At 51.4% G+C, this 26,298-nt stretch overlaps 1 protein-coding gene across 2 annotated transcripts; it reads left to right on the top strand.

Moving 5' to 3' along the window:
• The first annotated feature begins 1 nt into the window (after position 1).
• LOC114817940 (C-type lectin domain family 2 member L-like) lies at positions 2-25,071 on the top strand. Of its 2 annotated transcripts, none has more exons than XM_029082625.1 (4): positions 2-98; positions 8,741-8,916; positions 24,333-24,436; positions 24,794-25,071. In XM_029082625.1, the coding sequence occupies exons 1-4, from the start codon at positions 86-88 to the stop codon at positions 24,921-24,923; spliced, it is 423 nt and encodes a 140-aa protein (XP_028938458.1). In that variant the 5' UTR covers positions 2-85; the 3' UTR covers positions 24,924-25,071. The 2 variants fall into 2 exon arrangements, with proteins under 2 accessions (XP_028938458.1, XP_028938457.1); XM_029082624.1 differs by having other exon boundaries at positions 2-140.
• Positions 25,072-26,298: the final 1,227 nt, after the last annotated feature.

Below are 26,298 nucleotides of genomic sequence, written 5' to 3'. Positions count from 1 at the left end.
CCGCCCTGTCCGGTCCGGTCCGGTCCGGACCTCTCCTCTCCTCTCCTCTCCTCTTCTCTCCTGCCCGCCGCCCACCCACCTGCCGATGCAACAGCCAAGTGAGTCCCGCGGAGAAAAGGGCTGGGGGAAGGGCATCGCCGGTAAGAGCCCCGTCCCCCCCCAGCCCGGGCTCCCAGCCTGGGCCCCCAGCCCGGAGCTTAGATCGGAGGGAAGAGAAGAGAAGGGAGCCCTCGGCCAGGCTCGGGGACCGGAGGGGGGCGGGAGGGAGCGTGTATTCATTCATTCATTCATTCATTCATTCATTCATTCATTGTATTTATTGAGCGCTTACTATTTGCAGAGCACTGTAATAAGCGCTTGGAATGTACAAATTGGCAACAGATCGAGACAGTCCCTGCCCATTGACGGGCTTTAATAATGTTAATAATGTTGGTATTTGTTAAGCGCTTACTATGTGCAGAGCACTGTTCTAAGCGCTGGGGTAGATACAGGGTAATCAGGTTGTCCCAAGTGAGGCTCACAATTAATCCCCATTTTACAGATGAGGTAACTGAGGCACAGAGAAGTGAAGTGACTTGACTGTGAGCCCCATGTGGGACAACCTGATTCCCCTATGTCTACCCCAGCACTTAGAACAGTGCTTTGGACATAGAAAGCGCTTAACAAATACCAACATTATGATTATAGTCACACAGCTGCCAAGTAGCAGAGCTGGAATTCGAACCCATGACCTCTGACTCCCAAGCCCGGGCTCTTTCCACTGAGCCACGCTGCTTTATTTAGTATTTATAGTATAGAGTAAATTTATATATAGCGTATATGTATAGTATTTTTAATATAGTAGTTATAGTATTTAGTAGAGTAATAGTAATAATGTTGCCGAATTATATCAGGGAATTATGGAATTTTGGGGGGAAGCAGCGTGGCCCAGTGGCACGAGTCCAGGCTTGGGAGTCAGAGGTCATGGCTTCTACTCTGGGCTCTGCCGCTTGGCAGTGGCATGACCTTGGGCAAGTCACCTACCTTCTCTGGGCCTCAGTGACCTCATCTGGAAAACGAGGATGAAGCCCGGAGCCCCGCGTGGGGCAACCTGCTGACCTTGTATTATTCATTCATTCAATAGTATTTATTGAGCGCTTACTATGTGCAGAGCACTGTACTAAGCGCTTGGGATGAACAAGTTGGCAACAGATAGAGACAGTCCCTGCCGTTTGACCGGCTTACAGTCTAATCGGGGGAGATGGACAGACAAGAACAATGGCAATAAATAGAGTCAAGGGGAAGAACATCTTGTAAAAACAATGGCAAATAAATAGAATCAAGACAATGTACAATTCATTAACAAAATAAATAGGGCAATGGAAATATATACAGTTGAGCGGACGAGTACAGTGCTGTGGGGAAGGGAAGGGAGAGGTGGAGGGGCAGAGGGAAAAGGGGAAAAAGAGGGTTTAGCTGCGGAGAGGTAAAGCGGGGGTGGCAGAGGGAGTAGAGGGAGAAGAGGAGCTCAGTCTGGGAAGGCCTCTTGGAGGAGGTGATTTTTAAGTAGGGTTTTGAAGAGGGGAAGAGAATCAGTTTGGCGGAGGTGAGGAGGGAGGGCGTTCCAGGACTGCGGGAGGACGTGGTCCGGGGGTCGACGGCGGGATAGGCGAGACCGAGGGACGGTGAGGAGGTGGGCGGCGGAGGAGCGGAGCGTGTGGGGTGGGTGGTAGAAAGAGAGAAAGGAGGAGAGGTAGGAAGGGGCAAGGTGATGTAGAGCCTTGAAGCCTAGAGTGAGGAGTTTTTGTTTGGAGCGGAGGTTGATAGGCAACCACTGGAGTTGTTTAAGAAGGAGAGTGACATGCCCAGATCGTTTCTGCGGGAAGATGAGCCGGGCAGCGGAGTGAAGAATAGACCGGAGCGGGGCGAGAGAGGAGGAAGGGAGGTCAGAGAGAAGGCTGACACGGTAGTCTAGCCGGGATATAACAAGAGCCCGTAGCAGTAAGGTAGCCGTTTGGGTGGAGAGGAAAGGGCAGATCCTGGCGATATTGTATAGGTGAAACCAGCAGGTCTTGGTAACGGATAGGATGTGCTGGGTGAACGAGAGAGACGAGTCAAGGATGACACCGAGATTGCGGGCCTGAGAGACGGGAAGGATGGTCGTGCCATCGACGGTGATAGAGAAGTCTGGGAGAGGACCGGGTTTGGGAGGGAAGATGAGGAGCTCAGTCTTGCTCATGTTGAGTTTTAGGTGGCGGGCCGACATCCAGGTGGAGACGTCCCGGAGGCAGGAGGAGATGCGAGCCCGAAGGGAGGGGGAGAGGACAGGGGCGGAGATGTAGATCTGCGTGTCATCTGCGTAGAGATGGTAGTCAAAGCCGTGAGAGTGAATGAGTTCACCGAGGGAGTGAGTGTAAATGGAGAACAGAAGAGGGCCAAGAACTGACCCTTGAGGAACTCCAACAGTTAAAGGATGGGAGGGGGAGGAGGCTCCAGCGAAGGAGACCGAGAATGACCGGCCAGAGAGGTAAGAGGAGAACCAGGAGAGGACAGAGTCCGTGAAGCCAAGGTGAGATAAGGTATGGAGGAGGAGGGGATGGTCGACAGTGTCAAAGGCAGCAGAGAGGTCAAGGAGGATTAGAATGGAGTAGGAGCCATTGGATTTGGCAAGAAGGAGGTCATGGGTGACCTTAGAGAGAGCGGTCTCGGTAGAGTGGAGGGGACGGAAGCCAGATTGGAGGGGGTCTAGGAGAGAATGGGAGTTAAGGAATTCTAAGCATCGATTGTAGACGACTCGTTCTAGGATTTTGGAAAGGAAGGGTAGTAGGCAGATAGGGCGATAACTGGAGGGGAAAGTGGGGTCAAGAGCGGGTTTTTTAGGATGGGGGAGACGTGGGCATGTTTGAAGGCAGCGGGGAAGGTGCCATTGGAGATTGAGTGGTTAAAAATAGAAGTTAAGGAAGGTAGGAGGGCAGGGGCGATGGTTTTAATAAGGTGAGAGGGAATGGGGTCCGAGGCACAGGTGGAGGGGGTGGCACTTGCGAGGAGGGAGGAGATCTCCTCTGAGGATACTGCAGGGAACGATGGGAAAGTAGGGGAGAGGGTTGGTGGGGGGGAGGGGAGAGGCGGAGGGGTGACTTTGGGGAGCTCAGACCTGATCGTGTTGATTTTTGTGAGGAAATAGGTGGCCAGATCATTGGGGGTGAGAGATGGGGGAGGGGGAGGAACAGGGGGCCTAAGGAGAGAGTTAAAGGTCCGGAACAATCGGCGGGGGTGACGGGCATGGGTGTCGATGAGGGAGGAGAAGAAGCTTTGCCTGGCGGAGGAGAGGGCAGAGTTAAGGCAGGAAAGGATAAATTTGAAGTGTGTGAGGTCGTCTTGGTGCTTGGACTTTCGCCAGCAGCGCTCGGCAGCTCGAACATAAGAGTGTAGGAGGCGGACAGAGGAGGTGATCCAGGGCTGTGGGTTAGTGGCGCGAGAGCGGCGGAGGGAAAGGGGGGCGAGAGAGTCGAGATGAGTAGAGAGGGTGGAGTTGAGAGCGGAGACCTGATCGTCGAGAGTGGGAAGAGAGGACAGGGCGGCAAGGTGAGGAGAGATGCTATTGGAAAGACGGATGGGATCGAGAGAGTGGAGGTCTCTGTGGGGCAGTAGCGAAGATTTGCAGGGGGAGGGAGTGTGAGAGATGAGGCAGGTGAGAAGGTTATGGTCCGAGAGAGGGATTTCAGAGTTGGTGAGTGAGGAGATAGTGCAGCGGTAGGAGATGACAAGATCGAGGGTGTGACCGAGTCGGTGAGTGGGCGCGGTATGGTGGAGGAGGAGGTCGGCAGAGTCGAGGAGGGATAGCAGGCGGGCGGCAGAGGAGTCGTCGGGTACATCCATATGGATGTTCGTGGCTCGGGCTTTGGAGTCAGAGGTCATGGGTTCAAATCCTGGCTCGGCCATTTGTCAGCTGTGTGACATTGGGCAAGTCACTTAACCTCTCGGTGCCTCATTTACCTCATCTGTAAAATGGGGATTAAGACTGTGAGCCCCACGTGGGACAACCTGATTCCCCTGTGTCTACCCCAGCGCTTAGAACAGTGCTCGGCACATAGTAAGCGCTTAACAAATACCAACATTATTATTATTATTATTATGTTGAAGTCTCCAAGGATCAGAGTGGGCAGAGAGAAGGAGAGAAGGAAGGTGAGAAAGGGGTCCAGGTGGTTGAAGAAGTCGGAGGTGAGACCGGGAGGGCGGTAGATGACAGCGACAAGTAACTGGAGTGGGTGGTAGAGGCGAATGATTTGGGCTTCGAAGGAGGGGAAGGAGAGGGAGGGGGGAGGAGGGATAGTGCGGAAGCGGCAATGGGGCGAGAGGAGGAAGCTGACGCCTCCTCCCTTACCGGTGAGTCTGGGGGAGTGGGAGAAGGAGAGGCCTCCGCTGGAGAGAGCGGCGGCGGAGACCGTGTCTTCGGGAGAGAGCCACGTTTCCAAAAGGGCGAGGAGGAGGAGAGAGCGCGAGAGGAAAAGGTCATGGATGAAAGGTAGCTTACCTGTAATAGAGCGGGGGTTCCAGAGGCCACACTTGAAAGTAGCTGTGGGTGCAAGGGGGGGAGGGGGGAAGGGCGGGGGGAGGGGAGAGTTTGGATGGGAAGGAGGCGGGGGGGCCCTGGACCGGGAGAGGGGGATGAGGGGTAGCGGTGGGACAAGAGGACTGGGATGGGGCGTGGGTGGGGAAGAGAGAAGGGGGGAGGGGGTGAGGAGGGGGTTTGGTGGGGGGAAGAGTAGGGGGAGGGGGAAGAGGGGTAGCGCTGGTAAAGTGAGGTTCTAGGGCGGGGGGGGGGGGAGGAGACAGAGGAGAGAGCGGGAAAGAACTGAGCGAGAGAGGGGAAGGGGAAGGGGAGGATAGGAAGGGGCGGGAGGGGGGAGGAGGGACATGGCGAGGCCAGAGAGGTGGGTGGCAGCACTGACAACAATAAACAGTAATAAACGAAATCGGTAATATAGCAACATGATACAGTATGATACAATATAGTCGTGTTAATAAAAGGGCGATGACCAGGGTCGGGGGTAGGCTCGATTAAGGGGCGACCTGATCAAACTCAAAGTCTGACGACAATAAACAATAACAAGCGAAATCGCTAATATAGCAACATGGTACAGTAAGACACACTACAATAGTGTTAATAAGCAGGCGATGACCAGGGTCGGAGGACGAGCCGACCCTACCCGATCAGACTCAAAGTCAAGCGGCCAGCGGCCGAGAGAGTCCCAGAGCTCATGACCAAATGTCCCTGTGGCGGTGGTGGGGGCCCTGAGGTTGTCCGGGGTGGGTGGCGGCCGTAGGCGGAGGCTAAGGTAAGGTAACATTGTGAGAACAAGGACGTCGTCGCCCCGGGGCGGGGGCGGGGGAGATAAGTCACCTCAAGGGGGAAGAGGGAGTGAGGCCTTCCCAAAATGGCTGCCTCAGGCAGAGTGGGGGCTTCCCAAAATGGCCGCTTCGGGCGGAATGGGGGAGCGGTTGGGGAGCACAATGTCCCCGGGCCCGAGCAGGGGGACACAGTGTCCCCAGAGGACACAATGTCCTTGGGGCCGAGCAGGGGAGCACAATGTCCCCAGGATCGAGAAGGGGTGTATTAGAACAGTGGGTGCTTAGAACAGTGCTTGGCACATAGTAAGCGCTTCACAAATACCAACCTTACTATTATTATTATTATCAGAGAAACGACTCTGATCTCACAATCGCCTGAGAGGGTTTCGTGACCTCGGTGTAGAAATGAACAGACTCAAGAGGGATGAGCGGAGGGAGAGCAGGAAAGGGGGGAAAGTGGCTGCCCGCCCCTTCACGCTGGGAGGGGTAAAGGGGACGAACAGCCCAACTCTTGCAGAGTACGCCCCAAATCCCACCCGATCACCTTGCTTTGCCCGCTCTCCACCCTCCAATCAGAACCAGTTCTGAGGAATGGCCCGTTGTAATTGACACATAATAATAATAATCATGGTATTTCTTAAGCGCTTACTATGTGCGGAGCACTGTTCTGAGCGCTGGGGTAGTTAGAGGGTAATCGGATTGTCCCACGTGGGGCTCACATCTTTTTAATCCCCATTTTTACAGTTGGTAACTGAGCTCAGAGAAGTTAAGTGACTTGCCCAAGGTCACCCAGCAGACAAATGGCGGAGCTGGAACTAGCACCCACGACCTCTGACTCCCAAGCCTGGGCTCTTTCCACTAAGCCACGTTGCTTCTCTGTTACTACCCAGACTTAAATAGTAAGAATATTGTTGGTGCTTATTGAGCATTTACTATGTGCAGAGCACTGTTCTAAAGAGATACAGGGTCATCAGGTTGTCCCACGTGAGGGCCCCAGTCTTCATCCCCCTTTTCCAGATGAAGGAACCGAGGCCCAGAGAAGTGACGTGACTTGCCCACAGTCACACAGCTGACCGGTGGCAGAGCTGGGATTCGAACCCATGACCTCCGACTCCCAAGCCCGGGCTCTTTCCACTGAGTCATGCTGTAAATGATTGATCTACCCCAGGAAGGAGATTCAACGGAGACAGGATGTCCAGTACAATATGGGAAGGAGATAGAACGGAGACAGGATGGTCCATCGTCCAGTACATTATCAAGCGCTTCCTCTGTGCAGACCACTGGACTAAGCGCGGCGGAGGGGGACTGCACGCTAGAACCTGGGAGGGGGCTGGCGCTTTCCCTCCTTCCCAATTTGTCATAGCCCGTTATTGGGCAGGGATGGTCTCTATCTGTTGCCGAATTCTACCTCCCAAGCACCTAGTCCAGTGCTCTGCACACAGTAAGCGCTCGATAAATACGATTGAATGAATGAATAATAATAATAATATTGGTATTTGTTAAGCGCTTACTATGTGCCATGCACCGTTCTGAGCGCCGGGGAGGGTGATCATGAATAATTAGGGGAGGAGCCTCTAAGTAAACCCAGACGGTTTCAGTTGTGCTCACCCTCTCCTCATCCCTCCCTTTAGATTGACTGATTTATTTCTGGCGTTTCAGTGCTTACTATGTGCCAGGCACTGTGCTAAGCGCTGGGGTAGGCAGAGGGAGGGATGGGGGAACTGTAGCTCAGTCTCTAGGTAGAGTAAATAAAACCAAGTGATTCATTCATTCATTCAGTCGTGTTTCTTGAGCGCTCACCATGTGCAGAGCACTGTACCACGCACGTGGAAAGTACAATTCAGCAACAGAGACAATCCCTACCCGACAACGGGCTCCCAGTCTAGAAGATCGAAAAACCAAGCTTTACTGTTATGATCAAAACTGGGGTTCCAATAGTCTTTCCGGCTCCAGTCACCACAGCTTCCTTCTCCGGTAATTAACAACAAGTATTTTATATTCAATAGTATTTATTGAGCACTTACTAGGTGCAGAGCCCTGTACTAAGCGATTGGAATGTACAATTGGGCAACAGATAGGGACAATCCCTGCCCAATGGCGGGCTTACAGTCTAACTGGGGGAGACAGACAAAAACAAGACAACATCATCACGATAAACAGAATCAAGGGGATGCCCACCCCATTAACAAAATAAATAGTTTGTGAGAGGGTCTTTCCTCTTTTCCATGCCTAAATAAACCTCAGTGAGTAACACACCTTGGACGGTATCTTGTGGAGACTTAATAAGTATCCAGTAGATATTGCCCAAGACTGTAAGTGAGTCTTATTTGAGCTTGAGTCTATGGGCTCTGGGGTCTTTGTTGCACTCACACTCAGATGGCAGCCTGACTCAGTGCCGTGCTCAGTAAACTGAATTGAAAAGGATTAGTAGTAATAGTTTGCATTATGTGCTTATAATATACAGGGGTGGAAGCTGGACACCGTCCCTGGCCCTCAAGGAACTCAGAATCTAAGAGAGCCACCCTAACTGACTCTTTCTTCTTGCAGCCATCATCTCCAGCATTAAAAAGAAACTCCACAACCCATTCCTCTGGGCTGGTCTTCTGATTTGTTTGCTAATCTTTTCCATCATGTCCTTGTATCCCGGTAAATTCTGAGGTGCTCCTGTTATGTTGATCTCCTTTTAGCCTGGGGACACACCCCTTCTCTGGAGACTGGGTTTCCCCTGGATGGTATTTAAGTGTTTACTATGTGCCAAGCACTGTACTAAAGGCTGGGATAGATAGGAGATAAGCAGGTTGGACACAGTCCCTGCCCCATGGGTGCTCAGTCCAAGGCGGGGAGGAAGAGAGAACAGGTAATCCCCATTTTGCAGATGAGGAAACTGAGGCCTGCGGCAGTTAGGGAATTGCCCAAGGCCACACAGCCGGCATGTGGCAGAGGTGGGACTAGAACCCAGGTCCCCTTGCTCTCATTCATTCATTCAGTAGTATTTATTGAGTGCTTACTATGTGCAGAGCACTGTACTAAGCGCTTGGAATGTACAATTCGGCAACAGATAGAGACAATCCTGCCCACTGATGGGTTTACAGTCTAATGGGGGAGACAGACAAAAAAAAACCAACTTAATCACGATAAATAGAATCAAGGGGATGTATACCTCATTAACAAAATAAATAGGGTAATAAAATAAATTGGGTGATAAACTCATGCCCGTGGGCCCACCCTCCAGCTCCGCGCTCCTCTTCCCTCACTTTCCTCTCTCCATTCTGCTTCACTGGCCCTTCGGATGGGATGGCTCTCAGCATTGCGGGAAAGCCACAAAAGGCCCTAACCCAGAAAAGACTCCATTGCCTGTCCGTTTTCTGACATGGTTTGGATTCCCCTTCTGTGACGCCTTTGTTTCTAGGATTGCGAGCTAGGTGTCCCACCTGCCCCTCGGAACCGTGTCCATCAGACGCCTGGCAGTATCATCACAGGAAGTGCTATTTCCTCTCTGAGGATCAAGGGGAGTGGACGGAGGGACAACAGTCCTGCTCCTCTCAGGGAGCATCTCTTGCTGTGATTGAAGATGAGAGAGAGCTGGTAAGGGCACCACCACATCCCTTGCCTTCTGACCTCCCCCTGAACCCTCTCTTTATGGGGCCCTCATTTATTGTGGGCAGAGCCAGCCCGGGGCAGAGCTCAATATGGGATGGGCTTGAAGACATAACTGAAAGCCTGCCTCCTTTTCCACCTCCAGTGGGTTCAAAAAAATCCCAGGAGCTGGTCAGGGAGAGAAAAGACACTGACCCAATCCTAGAGCCTGATGGAGTGAAATAATAATACCATGACTTTATAAACCTTTCATGTTATTTAGACCATTTTGATCATTATATAAGTCCCGGGAGGGAGAGAAAGGCAGATATTATTATCCCTATTTTGCATATGAGGCAACTGAGGCCTGAGGTGGTTAAGTGATTTGCATACCAGGTCAGTGGGAGAACTGGGACTAGAATTTGAGGCCCTAACTCTTAGGCCTGTGTTATTTCCAATCCATCAATCATATTTATTGAGCTCCTACTGTGTACAGCGCATCGTACTAAGGCGATTGGGAGAGAACGATATAACGATATGACAGGCCCACTCCCTGCCCTCAACGAGCTTACAGTATAGAAGGGGAGACAGACATTAATATAAATAAGAAAATTACAGTTAGGCGCATAAGTGGCTTGGGGCTGGGCGGCGTGATGAATAAAGGGAGCAAGTCAGTGCATGCAGAAGGGAGTGGAGGAAAAGGAAAAGAGGGCTTAATCAGGGAAGTCTTGGAGATTTCCCTTCAATAAAGCTTGAAAGTGGGGGAAAGTAATCATCTGTTGGTTATGAAGAGGGATGAGGTTCCAGGCCCGAGGCAGGTCATGGGCGAGAGGTCTGTGGAGAGGTACAGTGAGTCACTTGGCATTAAAGGAATGAAGTATGTGGGCTGGGTTGTAATAGGTCACTGCCTCTAAGGAACCCAACTTCACTAATAGCATTTATTGTGCACTTTCATTCATTAATAATAATAATAATAATGTTGGTATTTGTTAAGCGCTTACTATGTGCAGAGCACTGTTCTAAGCGCTGGGGTAAACACAGGGGAATCAGGTTGTCCCACGTGGGGCTCACAGTCTTAATCCCCATTTTACAGATGAGGGAACTGAGGCACAGAGAAGTTAAGTGACTTGCCCACAGTCACACAGCTGACAAGTGGCAGAGCTGGGATTTGAACTCATGAGCCCTGACTCCAAAGCCCGTGCTCTTTCCACTGCGCCACGCTGCTTCTCATTCATTCAATAGTATTTATTGAGCGCTTACTATGTGCAGAGCACTGTACTAAGCGCTTGGAATGAACAAGTTGGCAACAGATAGAGACAGTCCCTGCCGTTTGACGGGCTTACAGTCTAATCGGGGGAGACGGACAGACAAGAACAATGGCAATAAATAGAGTCAAGGGGAAGAACATCTCGTAAAAACAATGGCACTAAATAGAATCAAGGCAATGTACAATTCATTAACAAAATAAATAGGGTAATGGAAATATATACAGTTGAGCGGACGAGTACGGTGCTGAGGGGATGGGAAGGGAGAGGGGGAGGAGCAGAGGGAAAGGGGGAAAAGAGGGTTTAGCTGCGGAGAGGTGAAGGGGGGGTGGTAGAGGGAGTAGAGGGAGAAGAGGAGCTCAGTCTGGGAAGGCCTCTTGGAGGAGGTGAGCTTTAAGTAGGGTTTTGAAGAGGGGAAGAGAATCAGTTTGGCGGAGGTGAGGAGGGAGGGCGTTCCAGGACCGCGGGAGGACGTGGCCCAGGGGTCCACGGCGGGATAGGTGAGACCGAGGGACGGTGAGGAGGTGGGCAGCGGAGGAGCGGAGCGTGCGGGGTGGGCGGTAGAAAGAGAGAAGGGAGGAGAGGTAGGAAGGGGCAAGGTGATGTAGAGCCTTGAAGCCTAGAGTGAGGAGTTTTTGTTTGGAGCGGAGGTTGATAGGCAACCACTGAAGTTGTTTAAGAAGGGAAGTGACATGCCCAGATCGTTTCTGCGGGAAGATGAGCCGGGCAGTGGAGTGAAGAATAGACCGGAGCGGGGCGAGAGAGGAGGAAGGGAGGTCGGAGAGAAGGCTGACACGGTAGTCTAGCCGGGATATAACGAGAGCCCGTAGCAGTAAGGTGGCCATTTGAGTGGAGAGGAAAGGGCAGATCCTGGCGATATTGTAAAGGTGAAACCGGCAGGTCTTGGTAACGGATAGGATGTGTGGGGTGAACGAGAGAGACGAGTCAAGGATGACACCGAGATTGCACTTGCTCTGCAGAGTGCTGCACTATTTGGAGAGTACCTTAGAATTAGTAAATTCTAAGTTCTGCTCTCAAGGAAGTGACAATGTAGCATGGGAGACAGATCAAAAAATTAATTTTGGATGAGAGAGAAGGTATTTGCACATGAGTTAGTGATTAAGTACTAGAATGTTCAAGGTATGAATATTGAGACTGTAGGCTCGGCGAGGGCAAGGAATGCCTCTACCAACTCTGTTGGTCAGTTGTATTTGTAGAGCGCTAACTGTGTGCAAAGCACTGAACTAAGCACTTGGGAGAGTACACTATAACAAAATAAACAGACACATTCCCCGCCCACAGCAAGCTTACAGTCTAGAGAGGGAGGTAGACATTAAATAAACTACAGATACGTCCATAAGTGCTGTGGGGCTGGGATGAGGGATGAATAAAGGGAGCAAGTCAAGGCAACGCAGAAGGGAACTGAAGAAAAGGAAGAGGGCATAGTCAGGGAGGCCTCTTGGAGGAGTTGTTCTTTCAGTAAGGCTGTGAAGAGGGGGAGAGTAATTGTCTGTCAGATATGAGAAGGGCCATCTGTAATTGTCTGTCAGATATCCCAGGCCAGAGATGAGACTTGGGCAAGAGGTCAGCGGCAAGATAGACGAGATCAAAGTACAGTGAGAAGGTTAATAATGTTGGTATTTGTTAAGCGCTTACTATGTGCAGAGCACTGTTCTAAGCACTGGGGTAGATACAGGGTAATCAGATTGTCCCATGTGAGGCTCACAGTCTTCATCCCCATTTTACAGATGAGGGAACTGAGGCACAGAGAAGTGAAGTGACTTGCCCACAGTCACACAGCTGACAAGTGGTAGAGTCGGGATTCGAACCCATGACCTCTGACTCCCAAGCCTAGGCTCTTTCCACCGAGCCACGCTGCTTAAAGGTTAGCATTAGAGGAGTGTAGTAAGTGGGCTGAGTTGTAGTAGGCAAGTAGCAAAGTGAGGTAGGAGGAGGGGGCAAGGAGATTGAGTGGTTCAAAGCCAATGGTGAGAAGTTTCTGTTTGACGCAAGGGCAATCACTGGAGGTTCCCGAGAATTGGGGAAAAGTGGCCTGAGCGATTTTGTAGAAAAATGGTCTGGGCAGCAGAGTGAGGTATGAACTGGAGTGGGGAGAGATAGGAGGCAGGGAGGACAGCAAGGAGGCTGAAACGGTAATCAAGGCAGGATAGGAGAAGTGATTAGATTAACATGGTAGTAGTTTGGAAGAAGAGGAAAGGGAGGATTTACTCTCCCAAGCCCTTACTACAGTGCTCTGCATGCAGTAGGCACTCAATAAATTCCACTGATTGATAAGGGCTTCACAAGAGGTTGGGAGAACATAAGTGCCTTGATGGCACACAAGTAGGGGTGAAGTCTAAGTAGAGGAGTTCAGAAATTAATCGGGGAAGAGCCCCCTGAAGAAAATATGCCTTTAGAAGGGCTTTGAGGATGGAGAAGGTTATGATCTTATGGATTTGAAGGGAGAGAGAAATTCAGCATATGAGAGAGTGGTGGGCAGCAGTTGAGGTGGGAAAAAGGGCCTTGAAGATGGAGAGAGCAGTGGTTTGCCGGGGTGTTGGGGAAGGGAGCTCCAGAGAGGAGGAAGGGCATGAGCAAGAGGTTGGAGAGGCCAGAGAGAAAAGAGCAAAGCAAAGAGATCAGGCTGACTTGATGGTAACATGAAGTGTGTGAATTAGGTGCGATGGGAGAGGAGTGAGGGTGAGTAGTGGGGAGACTGCAGATCGAGTGCCTGGAAGCCGATGATTAGGAGTTTCTGCTAATGCAGAGAGGAACGGACAAACTTGGAAAGTCTTTGAAGAGTTGGGAGAAGTGTGTGGCATGATGTGGAAGAATGATTCAAGCAGTGGATGGATGGACTGGAGAGGCTAGATCTGGTCTGAAATCACTGCTCCTTCCAGGGAAGATGAGTAATTCAGTTTGGACATGCTGAGTTTGAGGTGCCGCTGGGATATTGATGTAGAAATGACCTGGAGGCAGTAGGACCCACGAGAGAGCAGAGGAGGAGAGAAGTCAGGGCTGGAGAGGTAGATATGAGGATCATTGCATAACAGCGGTAGTTGAAGTCATGAGGACAGATGAACTCATCGAGAGGGAGTGTAAGATAGAAGAGGACCCAGAACAAAGCTTTAAGGAATCCCCACAGTTACGGAGTGGTGCCGAGGAAGAGCCAACAAAAATGACGAAGAAGGATCAGTCAGAGGAGGAGAACTATCAGTGAAACTAAGGTTAGATTGTGTTTCCAGGAGAAGGGGATGGTCCACAGTGTTGAAGGCATCAGAGAGGTCAAGGAAGATTAGGATGGAGAGGAGGGCTTTAGATCTGCTCCCCTGGGGAGCCAACTGAATCAGCCCCCACATGGACTCGGGAGCTCCTCTCCCTTGCAGCGGAGCCTTGGACCGCCCGGCCCCCATTCCCGGCTAGCTCTTTGGCAGCTCTTTGGCCACCGATCACCGACTCATCCACACCAGGTTGTCACCCGTCGCCGGGGACAGGTTCTTTTGGAATCGGTGTGGCGAGAGAGACAGAGAGAGGCCGGGGATGGAAAAACCTGAGTTTTGTATAGAATTTATTCCGCGGGGCAGATTGAATTTAATTAATTATTTAGACGCGACAATCGGCCTTCCCTTTTGGGGGAAACATGGTGTTAAAGCTTCCCCTTTGGGAGGAATATGGGGTTAGAGCTTCCCTAACGGAAGGAATACACTGGTATGTTACTCGCGTGGGGGTGGACACCTGAGCCCACTTATGATTTACTCCCAACCCCACGGGCTCTCAGCAGGAGAGGACACTCACCCATCCCACGGCTCCTCACTTGGTGCAGGCAGAGCGGCCTTCTCACGCTCTGGACAGAGGTGACCCACAGCTGGCTGCTGCAAGTCCCATTCCTCTGTACAGAAGGTTAGAGGCGGCAGGTATTTATCACCTATGCCCTTAGGCCATTCCAGCTTCCGGCCTCAGTTTATCCAATCTCTGCCCTTCCCCCTCCTCCATTCCTAATTTGATTGGCACGAGGGCGAGGGGCACCTTCTGTATTCCTAGCTGGGGCTGTCAATCTGGCAGTTTCGGTTGTGGGGGCAGTGTCCCACCCTGACTTCCCAGTTCCGCCTGCTGGCTCAGGAGGTCACCAGGTAGCATTTGACCTTGAGATGGTCGGTACCCCAGGGTCACCTGGGACATCGGGACCGCCTCTCCTGGGAGCTGAGCCTTGGACCACCTGGCCCTTATTCCCGGCAAGCCCTTCGCTTGCCGCTCACCGACTCATCCGCGCCGCCAGCGCCTCTGCCAGGGAGCTGCGCCTTGGACCGCCTGGACCCGTGCCCGCCTCATCCTTTCGCAACCTGGTTCCCCCGCACCCCTGCTCAAGGACTCCGACACTAAGGATCTTCCTCCCCGCCCCCACAGGCCCCCAGCCACCAGCTCCCATTCTGCCCCCCTGCTCGGGCCTGGGGACACTGTGCTCCCCTGCTAGGGCCCGGGGACATTGCTCTCCCCTGCTCGACCCTGGGGACATTGTGCCCCCCTGCTCGGACCTGGGGAGATTGTGCTCCCCTACGCGGCCCTGGGGACATTGTGTCTCCCTGCTCGGGCCCCGGGACATTGTGCTCCCCAACCGCCCCCCGACTCCACCTGAAGCGGCCATTTTTGGGAAGCCCTCACTCCCTCTTCCCCCATGAGGTGATTCATCGCCCCCGCCCCGGGCGACGATGTCCTTGTTCTCACCATGTTACCTTACCTTAGCCGCCACCTCCGCCCGAAACCCACCCTGGACAACTTCAGGGCCCCCGCCGCCTCAGAGACATTTGGTAATGAGCTCTGGGACTCTCCTTGCCGCTAGCCTTTTGACTTTGAGTTTGATCAGGTCGACCCTCAGTCAAGTCGACCCCCGACCCCGCTTATTAACACTATTTTATTGTATCATACTGTATCCCCTGAGAAGCAGCGTGGCTCAGTGGAAAGAGCCCGGGCTTTGGAGTCAGAGGTCATGGGTTCGAATCTCACCTCTGCCTCTTGTCAGCTGTGTGACTGTGGGCAAGTCACTTAACTTCTCTGTGCCTCAGTTCCCTCATCTGTAAAATGGGGATTAAGACTGTGAGCCCCACATGGGACAACCTGATTCCCCTGTGTCTACTCCAGCGCTTAGAACAGTGCTCTGCACAAAATAAGTACTTAACAAATACCAACATTATTATTATTATTATCATGTTACTATATTACCAGTTTTGCTTGTTGTTTATTGTTGTCAGTGCTGCCACTTACCTCTCTGGCCTCACCATGTCCCTCCACCCCCACCCCCTCCTGCCCCTTCTAATCCTCCCCTTCTCTCTTACCCAGCTCTATCCTGCTCTCTCCTCTGCCTCCTCCCCGCCCCCCCGCCCTAGAACCCCACTTTACCAGCGCCACCCCTCTTCCCCCTCCCCCCTTCCCTCTTCCCCACCCACACCCCATCCCAGTCCTCCTGTCCCACCGCCACCCCTCCTCCCCCTCTCCCCGTCCAGGGCCCCGCCACCTCCTTCCCATCCAAACCCTCCCCTCCCTCCGCTCTCTCCCCTCCCCCCCTTGCACCCACAGCTACTTTCAAGTTTGGCCTCTGGAACCCCTGCTCCATTACAGGTAAACTACCTTTGATCCATGACCTGTTCCTTTCCCGCTCTCTCCTCCTCACCCTTTCGGAAACTTGGCTCACTCCTGAAGACACGGTCTCCACCGCTGCTCTCTCTAGCGGTGGCCTCTCCTTCTCCCACTCCCCAAGACTCACCGTAAAAGGAGGAGGCGTCGACTTCCTCCTCTCACTCCATTACTGCTTCCGCACTATCCCTCCTCCCCCTTCCCTCTTCTTCCCCTCATTCATTCAATAGTATTTATTGAGCGCTTACTATGTGCAGAGCACTGTACTAAGCGCTTGGAATGAACAAGTCGGCAACAGATAGAGACAGTCCCTGCCGTTTGACGGGCTTACAGTCTAATCGGGGGAGACGGACAGACAAGAAAAATGCCCTTCAAAGCCCACATCATTCGCCTCTACCACCCCCTCCAGATTCTTGTAGCTGTCATCTACCACCCTCCCGGTCCCACCTCCGACTTCTTCAACCACCTAGACCCCTTTCTCACCTTCCTTCTCTCCTTCTCTCTGCCCACTCTGATCCTCGGAGACTTCAACATCCACATGGATGTACCCGATGACTCCTCTGCCGCCCGCCTGCTATCCCTCCTCCACTCTGCCGACCTCCTGCTCCACCATACCGCGCCCACTCACCGACTCCGTCACACCCTCGATCTCGTCATCTCCTACCGCTGCACTACCTCCTCCCTCACCAACTCTGAAATCCCTCTCTCTGACCATAACCTTCTCACCTGCCTCATCTCTCACACTCCCTCCCCCTGCAATTCTTTGCTACTCCCCCACAGATAGCAGCGTGGCTCAGTGGAAAGAGCACGGGCTTTGGAGTCAGGGCTCATGAGTTCGAATCCCAGATCTGCCACTTGTCGGCTGTGTGACTGTGGGCAAGTCACTTAACTTCTCTGTGCCTCAGTTCCCTCATCTGTAAAATGGGGATTAAGACTGTGAGCCCCACGTGGGACAACCTGATTCCCCTATGTCTACCCCAGCGCTTAGAACAGTGCTCGGCACATAGTAAGCGCTTAACAAATACCAACATTATTATTATTATTAGATACCTCTGCTCTCTTGATCCCATCCATCCAAAAGCATCTCTCCCCACATTGCTGCCCTGTCCTCTCTTCCCACTCTCGATGATCAGGTCACCGCTCTCAACTCCACCCTCTCTACTCATCTCAACTCTCTCGCCCCCCTTTCCCTCCGCCGCTCTCGCTCCACTAACCCACAGCCCTGGATTACCGCCTCTGTCCACCTCCTATGCTCCTATGCTCGAGCTGCCAATTGCTGCTGGCGAAAGTCCAAGGACCAAACCGACCTCATACATTTCAAATTGATCCTTTCCTGCCTTAACTCTGCCCTCTCCTCCGCCAGGCAAAACTTCTTCTCCTCCCTCATCGACACCCATGCCCGTCACCCCCGCCAATTGTTCCGGACCTTTAACTCTCTCCTTAGGCCCCCTGTTCCTCCCCATCCCCTATCCCTCATCCCTAATGATCTGGCCATCTACTTCATCACAAAAATTAACACAATCAGGACTGAGCTCCCCAAAGTCACCCCTCCCCCTCTCACCTCCCCCCCCACCCCTCTTCCCTACTTTCCCATCCTTCGCTGCAGTATCCTCAGAGGAGATCTCCTCCCTCCTCGCAAGTGCCACCTCCTCCACCTGTGCCTCAGACCCCATTCCCGCTCACTTTATAAAAACCATCGCCCTGCCCTCCTCACCTCCTTAACTTCTATCTTTAACCACTCACTCTCCAATGGCTTCTTCCCTCTGCCTTCATACATGTCCACGTCTACCCCATCCTAAAAAGTACCCTCTCTCGACCCCACTTCCCCTTCCAGTTATTGCCCTATCTCCCTACTACCCTTCCTTTCCAATATCCTAGAATGATACGTCTACACTCGCTGCTTAGAATTCCTTAACTCCCATTCTCTCTTGGACCCCCTCCAATCTGGCTTCTGTCCCCTCCACTCTACCGAGACTGCTCTCTCTAAGGTCACCCATGACCTCCTTGCCAAATCCAATGGCTCCTACTCCATTCTAATCCTCCTTGACCTCTCAGCTGCCTTTGACACTGTCGACCATCCCCTTCTCCTCCACACCTTATTTCACCTTGGCTTCACAGACTCCGTCCCCTCCCGGTTCTCCTCTTATCTCTCTGGCCAGTCATTTTCGGTCTCCTTCGCAGGCTCCTCCTCCCCCTCCCATCCTCTAACTGTTGGAGTTCCTCAAGGGTCAGTTCTTGGCCCTCTTCTGTTCTCCATTTACACTCACTCCCTTGGTGAACTCATCTGCTCTTATGGCTTCAACTATCATCTCTAGGCAAATGACACACAGATCTACATCTCTGCCCCTGTCCTCTCCCCCTCGCTTCAGGCTGGTATCTCCTCCTGCCTCCAGGATGTCTCCACCTGGATGTCTGCCTGCCACCTAAAACAACATGACCAAAACTGAGCTCCTCATCTTCCCTCCCAAGCCCGGTCCTCTCCCTGACTTCCCTATCACCGTGGATGGTACGACCATCCTTCCCGTCTCTCAGGCCCGCAACCTCGGTGTCATCTTTGACTCAGCTCTCTCGTTCACCCCACACATTCGATCTGTTACCAAGACCTGCCGGTCTCACCTTTATAATATCGCCAAGATCCGCCCTTTCCTCTCCATCCAAACAGCTACCTTACTGATACAGGCTCTCGTCATATCCCAGTTAGACTACTGTGTCAGCCTTCTCTCTCATCTCCCTTCCTCCTGTCTCTTCCCACTCCAGTCTATTCTTCACTCCGCTGCCCGGCTCATCTTCCTGCAGAAACACTCTGGGCATGTCACTCCCCTTCTTAAACACCTCCAGTGGTTGCCTATCAACCTCAACACGAAACAAAAACTTCTCACTCTAGGCTTCAAGGCTCTCCATCACCTTGCCTCTTCCTACCTCTCCTCCCTTCTCTCTTTCTACTGCCCACCCCGCATGCTCCGCTCGTCTGCCGCCCACCTCCTGACCTTCTCACCGTCCCTCAGTCTCGCCTATCCCGCCATCGACCCCTGGGCCATGACCTCCCACGGTCCTGGAATGCCCTCCCTCCTCACCTCCGCCAAAGTGATTCTCTTCCCCTCTTCAAAACCCTACTTAAAGCTCACCTCCTCCAAGAGGCCTTCCCAGACTGAGCTCCCCTTTTCCCTCTGCTCCCTCTACCCCCCCCACCTCTCTGCAGCTAAACCCTCTTCTCCCCCCTTTCCCTCTGCTCCTCCCCCTCTCCCGTCCCATCTCAGCACTCTACTTGTCCACTCAACTGTATATATCTTCATCACCCTATTTATTTTATTTAGTGAGATGTACATCACCCTGATTCTATTTATTTGCTATTGTTTTAATGAGATGTTCTTCCTCTCGATTCTATTTATTGCCATTGTTCTTGTCTGTCTGTCTCCCCCGATTAGACTGTAAGCCTGTCAAAGGGCAGGGACTGTCTGTGACCAATTTGTACATTCCAAGTGCTTAGTACAGTGCTCTGCACATAGTAAGCGCTCAGTAAATAGTATTGAATGAATTAGGCAAGGAGGAGGTCATTGGTGATCTTGGAGGGAACAGTGTCAATAGAGTGAAGAGGATGCAAACCGGATTGTGAAGGGTCAAGAAGGGAGGTGAAGAAGAGAAAGTGGAGGCAGAGGCTGTATATAAGAATTTTAGACAGAAATAGGAGCAGGGAGATGGAACTATGTGATCAAGAAAGGTTATTTTTGAAAATGAGGGGATGAGGGCATGTTTGAAGTCAAAAGGGAAGACTGAAAGCTTGTTGTGGGCATGGAATGTGTTTTTTGTATTGATATCTTGTACTCTCCTGAGCACTTAGTATGATGCTCTGCACACAGTAAGTGCTCCATAAATACGAATGACTTACTGACTGGAAGAAGCCATCAGAAGGTGGCAGTCTGGGAGGGAAGAAAAGGTGTTGCAAGTGTTTTTTGGAGGGTGAGATGGGATGGGAGGCACAGTTGGAGGGGGTAGATTCGGAAGTAGGTAAGAGCTCTCCTCTTGAGAGATTCCTGAGAAGGACGAATGGATGTTGGGGTGGCCGGGAATTGAGTACGTGATGGGGAAGTGATGGGGGGGGGGATCAACAGGGTGAGGGTAGAGGAAAGTGGGGCCTGCAGAGGTTTTAGGGGGGAAGCAAAGGTCTACAGTTGGAGGGGAATAGGCAGGAGAGTCGGTGAGGGTGACCTAGTGTTGCTGAGCAGAGCAGAGCAGGGTTACAGTAAATCAGGGTGAATTTGAAGTAGCTGAAGTCAGCCTGGTGTGTGTATTTTCACCTACACTGCTCCAGGTAGAGGAGCAAGCAAGTATACTTTTCAGGTGTTCGAGGGCTGAGGGGTGGTGGTGCAAGATTGCGGAAGGATGAGAGGAGAGGGAGTGTAGTATGGCAGAGAGGGCGGAGTTGAGGGTGCGGATTTCTGCATTTCAAGAGAAGGGAGTGTGGGTAGAGTCCATGTGCAGCATTATGAGTTCGAATAAGTGGTGGTGGTGGTCTAGAGTTGAGGCAGGGCGGTGAGCGGAGGAAGTTTTATAGGGTGGGAAGGCATGGGAGAGAAGTTGGTCATGAAGTTGTGGTTGGAGAGTGCTAAGTTTAGAAATGGTATAGTGACAAGCGATCATGAGATCCAGCAGGTGCCTAAGCGAGTGAGTGAGGTGGGGTAGAGTGGGAGGTTGGTGGAGTTGAAGATTGAAGAGAAGCAGGTGGCTGGAGAGGGTCTTCAGGATCATCCACATGGGGGTTGAAGCCCCTGAGGATCCGTGTATGGGGGGAAAAGGAGAGAGGGAGGCTGAGAGAGGTGGCAGAAATTGCTCAGTTGTTCAGAAATTGGGAGGTGAGACTAGGAGTTTGGGAGGTGACTGCAACAAGTCATTGAAGTGGCTGTTGGGGGATGGCCAGGGAGGGATGGGGGTGAAAGCGGCATTGGGAGGCAAGAAGCAGGCTGAATGCTCCCACTTTTCCAGTGAGTCAGGGCCTGGGAGAAGGTGAGGTCCCCTCAGGAGAGAGCCACAGGGGAGGCAGTAGAGTCTGGAGCAAGCCAGGTTTCAGTGCTGGTGAGAAGGAACAGATTGGGTCAGGAATAGGAACAGGTCCCATAAAGATCAGGAATAAGATGAAGGGGATATTGCCCATGATGGAGTGGGGATTCCTCAGGTTCATGGAGAAAGGATGGAGGGAAAAGGGCATGGGTCAGGGGTGTGGGTTGGGTTGGATGGGCGTGAGCTGAAAGGGTGTGATGCTGGAGTTGGGGCGGGAGGTTGCAGCAGCAGTAGTAAAGGAGGGCTGGGATATAAGCGAGGTATGGGTGAGATCATGGTGAAGGTCTGCAGTATCTGAAACCCAGTCAATCAATCATTATATTTACTGAGTGCTTACTGTGTGAGTGGGAAAGTCCTTGGGAAAGCGCAACAGAGTTGGTGGACCTGATCCCTACCTACAAGGAGCTTATGATCTGCAGAATGAAGAGTATAAGGATACATACATTGATGCTGTGGGATTCAGGTGAATATCAAAGTGCTTAAAGGGTTCACAGCCGAGTTGATAGTCAAAGCAGAGGGGAGGGTGGTTGGGAAAATGAGGACTTAATCAGGTGTCACCCTCGTGTGGGAACGGGTTCGAGGATCGGTGCAGCAAGAGTGAGAGACCAGAGTCAGGAAGGCTGAGCCATGCAAGATTTTTTCTTCATGGTGAATTGAACTTCCCTTTTGGGAGGAATATGCTTATTTAGTTACTCTTTTTTGTCTGTTTTTTTATGGGATTTGTACTTGCATGGCGAAGTACCTAGGTCCCTCCCCACGAACACTTCCCATCGGGGAAGGAATACACTTATGCGGCCAGTACCGTCCCCAACTTCTATCAGCTGGCAGAACCTGGAAAGAGATGCTGGTTGTCTCCAGGGATACAGTCACAGGCTGCCTTTCAAATCATCTGGCAATCGAGCCCCCCCCACCCCCCCACGGGATGCTCACTTCTCCTTGCTCCATTGAGGAGGTCCGATCGGTCATCTGAAATTTGAAGGCATGGAATGTGTTCACTTCCAGCCCCTCTGGTGTTAATTAGCTAAGCGTGTTTGCCTGACCAAGGTGTGACAGCTCACATCAGGAAAGACCTCTTGGAGGAGAAATGATTTGAGGAGGGTTTTGAAGATGTGGAAAGTGGTGGACTATTGGATATCAAGAGATAGGTAGCTCCAGGCTCGAGAGAGAATGTGTTCAAGGGATCAGCCGCAAGAGAGATGAAATCGGGGTACAGTGAATAGGTTGGTATTATATTGGGATGAAATAGATCAGCAAGGTAAGGTAGGAGGTAAAGACATGAATGAGTGCCTTAAGCGTACGGTAAGGAGGTTCTGTTTGATACAGAGGTGGAGGGGAAGCCACTGGAGGTTCTTGAGGAATGGGGTGATGTGGACTGAAAGATTTTTCAGAAAAATGATCGGGGCAGAAGAGTGAAGTATGGACTGGAGAGGGGAGAGCCAGGGAGGAGGCTGATGCAGTAGTCAGGGAGGGAAATAAGTGCTTGCCTCAGTGCAGTACCTGTGGTCCCGAGGGTCCAGAGTTCTCAAGGGGATGGGGGCATCCTTCGATGGGACTGTTTCATAGCCAAAGTCAGGGCCGCAGTGAACCACAGATGTCAGGTGTCAGAGCCTGACCGAGCAGATAAATCTTGAGAAATCTTGACGTTTTTCCCTGCTTTTCTCCTACACTTGGCTTGCAGCAAAAGTCATATCTATTGTGTCAGGGATGGTGGGTGAGCCTCAGGACTAAAGAATCTGTGCAGAGGAATTGATTCTAGTGCTAGTGGCTTGCATTGCCATCCTCACACATTCTCGTCCCTGCTGGACTTGTTCCATCGGGGGCAGACAGTGCAGTAAGAGATTAAGTGGGCCAGGATGCAGCATTTGGCAAAGTGCATCAATCAGTTAATGGTATTGATTGAGTGCTTAGTGCTTACTATGTACAGGGCACAGTAATAAGAGCTGGGGAGAGTTCAGTACAATAGAGTTGGTGGACCACGATCCCTCTCCACTAGGAGCTTACCGTCTAAGTGTCTCTCCACATTAGCCAGCTATGGACAGAATTAGGATTAGAAAGCAGCATGGCCTAGTGGAAAGAGCACAGGTCAGGGAATCAGAATCAGTCAATCAAATCTAAGCGCTTATTGTGTGCAGAGCACTGTACTAAATGCTTAGGAGAATATAACATAACAGAGTCGATAGACATGTTCTCTGCCCCCAGTGAGCTTACGGATATTGTGGAACTGTAAACGCAGTGTACATAAGTGTACATAAGTATTGTGGGACTGAAGGAGGGCTGAATAAAGGGAGCAGATTCCAAGTGCAGAAAACTTGAGATCTAATCCTGGCTCCACCATTTGCCTGCTGTGTGACCTTGGGCAAGTCACTTCTCTTTGTCTCAGTTTCCTCAACTGTAAAATGAGGATTCAGTGCCTGTTCTCTCTCCTACTGACCCTGTGAGTCCTACGAGGGACAGGGACTGTCTCTGACCTGATTAACTTGTATCTACCCCAGTGCTTAGAACAGTGCTTGACACAGAGTAAGCACTTACTAAATAATAATAATAGAACCCATTATATTCCCAGAACCACATTCCTTCCCCTGGCTCAATAGGAGGGTTTGAAGAGGAGTGAGATCCCATAATCTCTCTTTCCTCCTCAAAGTTGGTGGTAAGGCCTGGAAATCCTGGATGTTTCCTCAGTGTTCCACGTGTTATATCACATATCATGTTATCCACGTGATATATCACAACAGAGTGATATATCAACTTCTGTTTACAGAACTGTCACTTCCCAGCTAACAAATAACCAGATCTGGGTGCTCTGCCGTCCTTCTTAATGACATCAACCCAGGGTGGGTCACGTATCGATCGGGCCTTCCTCTGTTTGGCAGTCAAACTCTTCTCTGGTCTGCATCATCCTCAGGGGGTAGAGAGTGCACAAAGGAGATCGCAAAAGTGTTTTAGCCTTCTCTTTAAGATTCCCCCTGTGCTGTGACGAGGGCTTTGTTTGAGTGCTACTGGGCTGAGCTGGCATGTGGCAACCTCCATTTTTTAAAATGGTATTTGTTAAGCCCTTACAATGTGCCAGGCACTGTATTGAGCGCTCCGGTAGATACAGGATAATCAAGTTGCACACAGTCTCTGTCCCACGTAGGCTTCAGTCTTAATCCCCGTTTTACAAATGAGGACGCTGAAGCCCAGAGAAGTGATTTGCCCAAGGTCATACAGCAGACAGTTGGCAGAGCCAGGATTAGAAGCCAGGTCTTCTGACTCCCAGGCCCAGGCTGCTTGCACTAGACCATACTGCTTCACTCTGGTTTCTTCTGGGTGCGGTCACCCCATTCATTCCACCGTATTTTGTTCAATTGTATTTACTGAGTGTTTACTAGGCACAGAACACTGTACTAATTCCAATCCCATCCTCACATGCCCCTAGCAGGGAGAGCGACATGAGGCCTGACATTGCTTGGGGATTGAATCACGGTGTTTTCATTCCAGGCCACTCTAAGAAAACTCATGTTTAAGAAAGAATGTTGGATTGGGCTTCGCAAGAATGAGCGCTATTTCTTCTGGGTGAATGGCACCAAGCTGGACTCGAAAAGGTAAGATTGGCTTAACTGTGTTGAGAAGCAGGTGTTTGTGGACAGTGGGGAGGAGCAGATCGGCTCCTTCTTCCACCCGCAGGCTTTAGCAGGGTTGGGAAAGCCAGAAAAAAGTCACTTGGGGGTGGCGGGGAGAGGGGAAGGGAGGGAGGGGAGAAAGACAGGTATTTTCTGGACTACCTTCTTTGAGAAAAGAACAAAACTTCCTGGGGTTCCCTGTCAGGATTTCTCTTTTCTCTCAGGTCTGGAAAAAAGGGAAGCGCCCTGCCTATCTAATCCAGCCCCCGACTCACACATAGGTTGGAAAGGGTTCCTTTTAGGAACTTAATCTTGCCCATCTCTCTTCATGTGCCTCAGGTTCCAAGTGTCAGACCACGCAGACTGTGCCTATATCACTCCATCCACCGTGTCTACATCATCCTGTGAGATGCGCAGGAACTGGATCTGCAGCTGCCGTCCTTTCCACTCTTCCAAGCCCATCCTTTAGTGAGAACCTACGCATCAAACAAAGTCTCCTCCGAACACCCAGTGATTGTCAAGAGACCATCTAAGTCATTTTCTCTTAAAGCTAGTTGTTACTATTATTAATAATAGTGATAATAATAATAATGTCGGTATTTGTTAAGCGCTTACTATGTGCCGAGCACTGTTCTAAGCGCTGGGGTAAATACAGGATAATCAGGTTGTCCCACGTGAGGCTCACAGTTAATCCCCATTTTACAGATGAGGTAACTGAGGCACCGAGAAGTTAAGTGACTTGCCCAAAGTCACATAGCTGACAAGTGGCCGAGCCGGGATTCAAACCCATGACCTCTGACTCCAAAGCCCGTGCTCTTTCCACTGAGCCACACTGCTAGTAATTATGGTATTTATTAAGGGCTTCTTATTTTCGTCTAAGTGGGGAGAAAACAAGTATTTAGTCCCCTTTTTGCAGGTGAGAAAATAGAGGTACAGAGACATTAAGTGTCTTGTTCGAGGGTTTTTTTTTCCCCTCTGTGATATTTAAGTGCTTACTATGTGCCAGGTACCTTACTAAACTCTGGGGTAAATACAAGCTAATGAGGTTGGACACAGTCCCCGTCCCACATGGGGCTCACAGTCATAATCCCCATTTTACAGGTGACATAACTGAGGCACAGAGAAGTGAAGTGATTCGCCCAAGTTGCAGAACCTACCACGTACCCAAGCCCTCTGACTCCCAGGCCCATACCCTGTTCACCAGACACAACAGGTGAGAGGCAGAGCCGGGACTAGAAGCTGGGACTCCTAGACCCATTCTCTTTCTATTACACCATACTGTCTCCCTGCTTCTTGGTATTTATTAATAATAATAATAGTGTTGGTGTTTATTAAGTGCTTACTATGTGCAGAGCACTGTTCTAAGCACTGGGGTAGATACAGGGTAATCACGTTGTCCCACGTGAGGCTCACAGTTAATCCCCATTTTAAAGATGAGGTAACTGAGGCACAGAGAAGTTACGTGACTTGCCCACAGTCACACAGCTGACAAGTGGCAGAGCCGGGAGTCGAACCCATGACCTCTGACTCCGAAGCCCAAGCTCTTTCCACTGAGCCATGCTGCTTCCCCTGAACCTCCAAGGGCTGCCCATCCCTCTCCGTTTCCAACAGAAACTCCTCGGGCCCTCCTACCTAGCCTCGCTCCTCTCCCACCACATCCCTATTCACCATCTTGCTCCCCCTCAGGGACTCCCACTGGATCTCACTCGCGCCTCTTGGGCCATCAACCCTTTTGCTCACACCTTCCCTTCTCCCCCTTCATAACTGACAGAACATCCCACTCCTCCCCATCTTCAGAGTCCTACTACAATCACATCTCCTTCAGAACGCTCTTCTTGACTCGT

The sequence above is a fragment of the Ornithorhynchus anatinus genome, chromosome 17, assembly GCF_004115215.2.
Source record: "Ornithorhynchus anatinus isolate Pmale09 chromosome 17, mOrnAna1.pri.v4, whole genome shotgun sequence".
Lineage (NCBI taxonomy): Eukaryota > Metazoa > Chordata > Mammalia > Monotremata > Ornithorhynchidae > Ornithorhynchus > Ornithorhynchus anatinus.
The sequence above is the reverse complement of the archived record's forward strand: the minus strand, read 5'-3'. Positions and strand labels throughout refer to the sequence as shown.

Coding starts and splice junctions, on each gene's coding strand:
- LOC114817940 (XM_029082624.1), top strand. CDS start 86: ATGCAACAGCCAAGTGAGTCCCGCGGAGAAAAGGGCTGGGGGAAGGGC. Junction 8,917..24,332: donor TTGAAGATGAGAGAGAGCTG/GTAAGGGCACCA, acceptor TTTTCATTCCAG/GCCACTCTAAGAAAACTCAT. Junction 24,437..24,793: donor ACCAAGCTGGACTCGAAAAG/GTAAGATTGGCT, acceptor CATGTGCCTCAG/GTTCCAAGTGTCAGACCACG.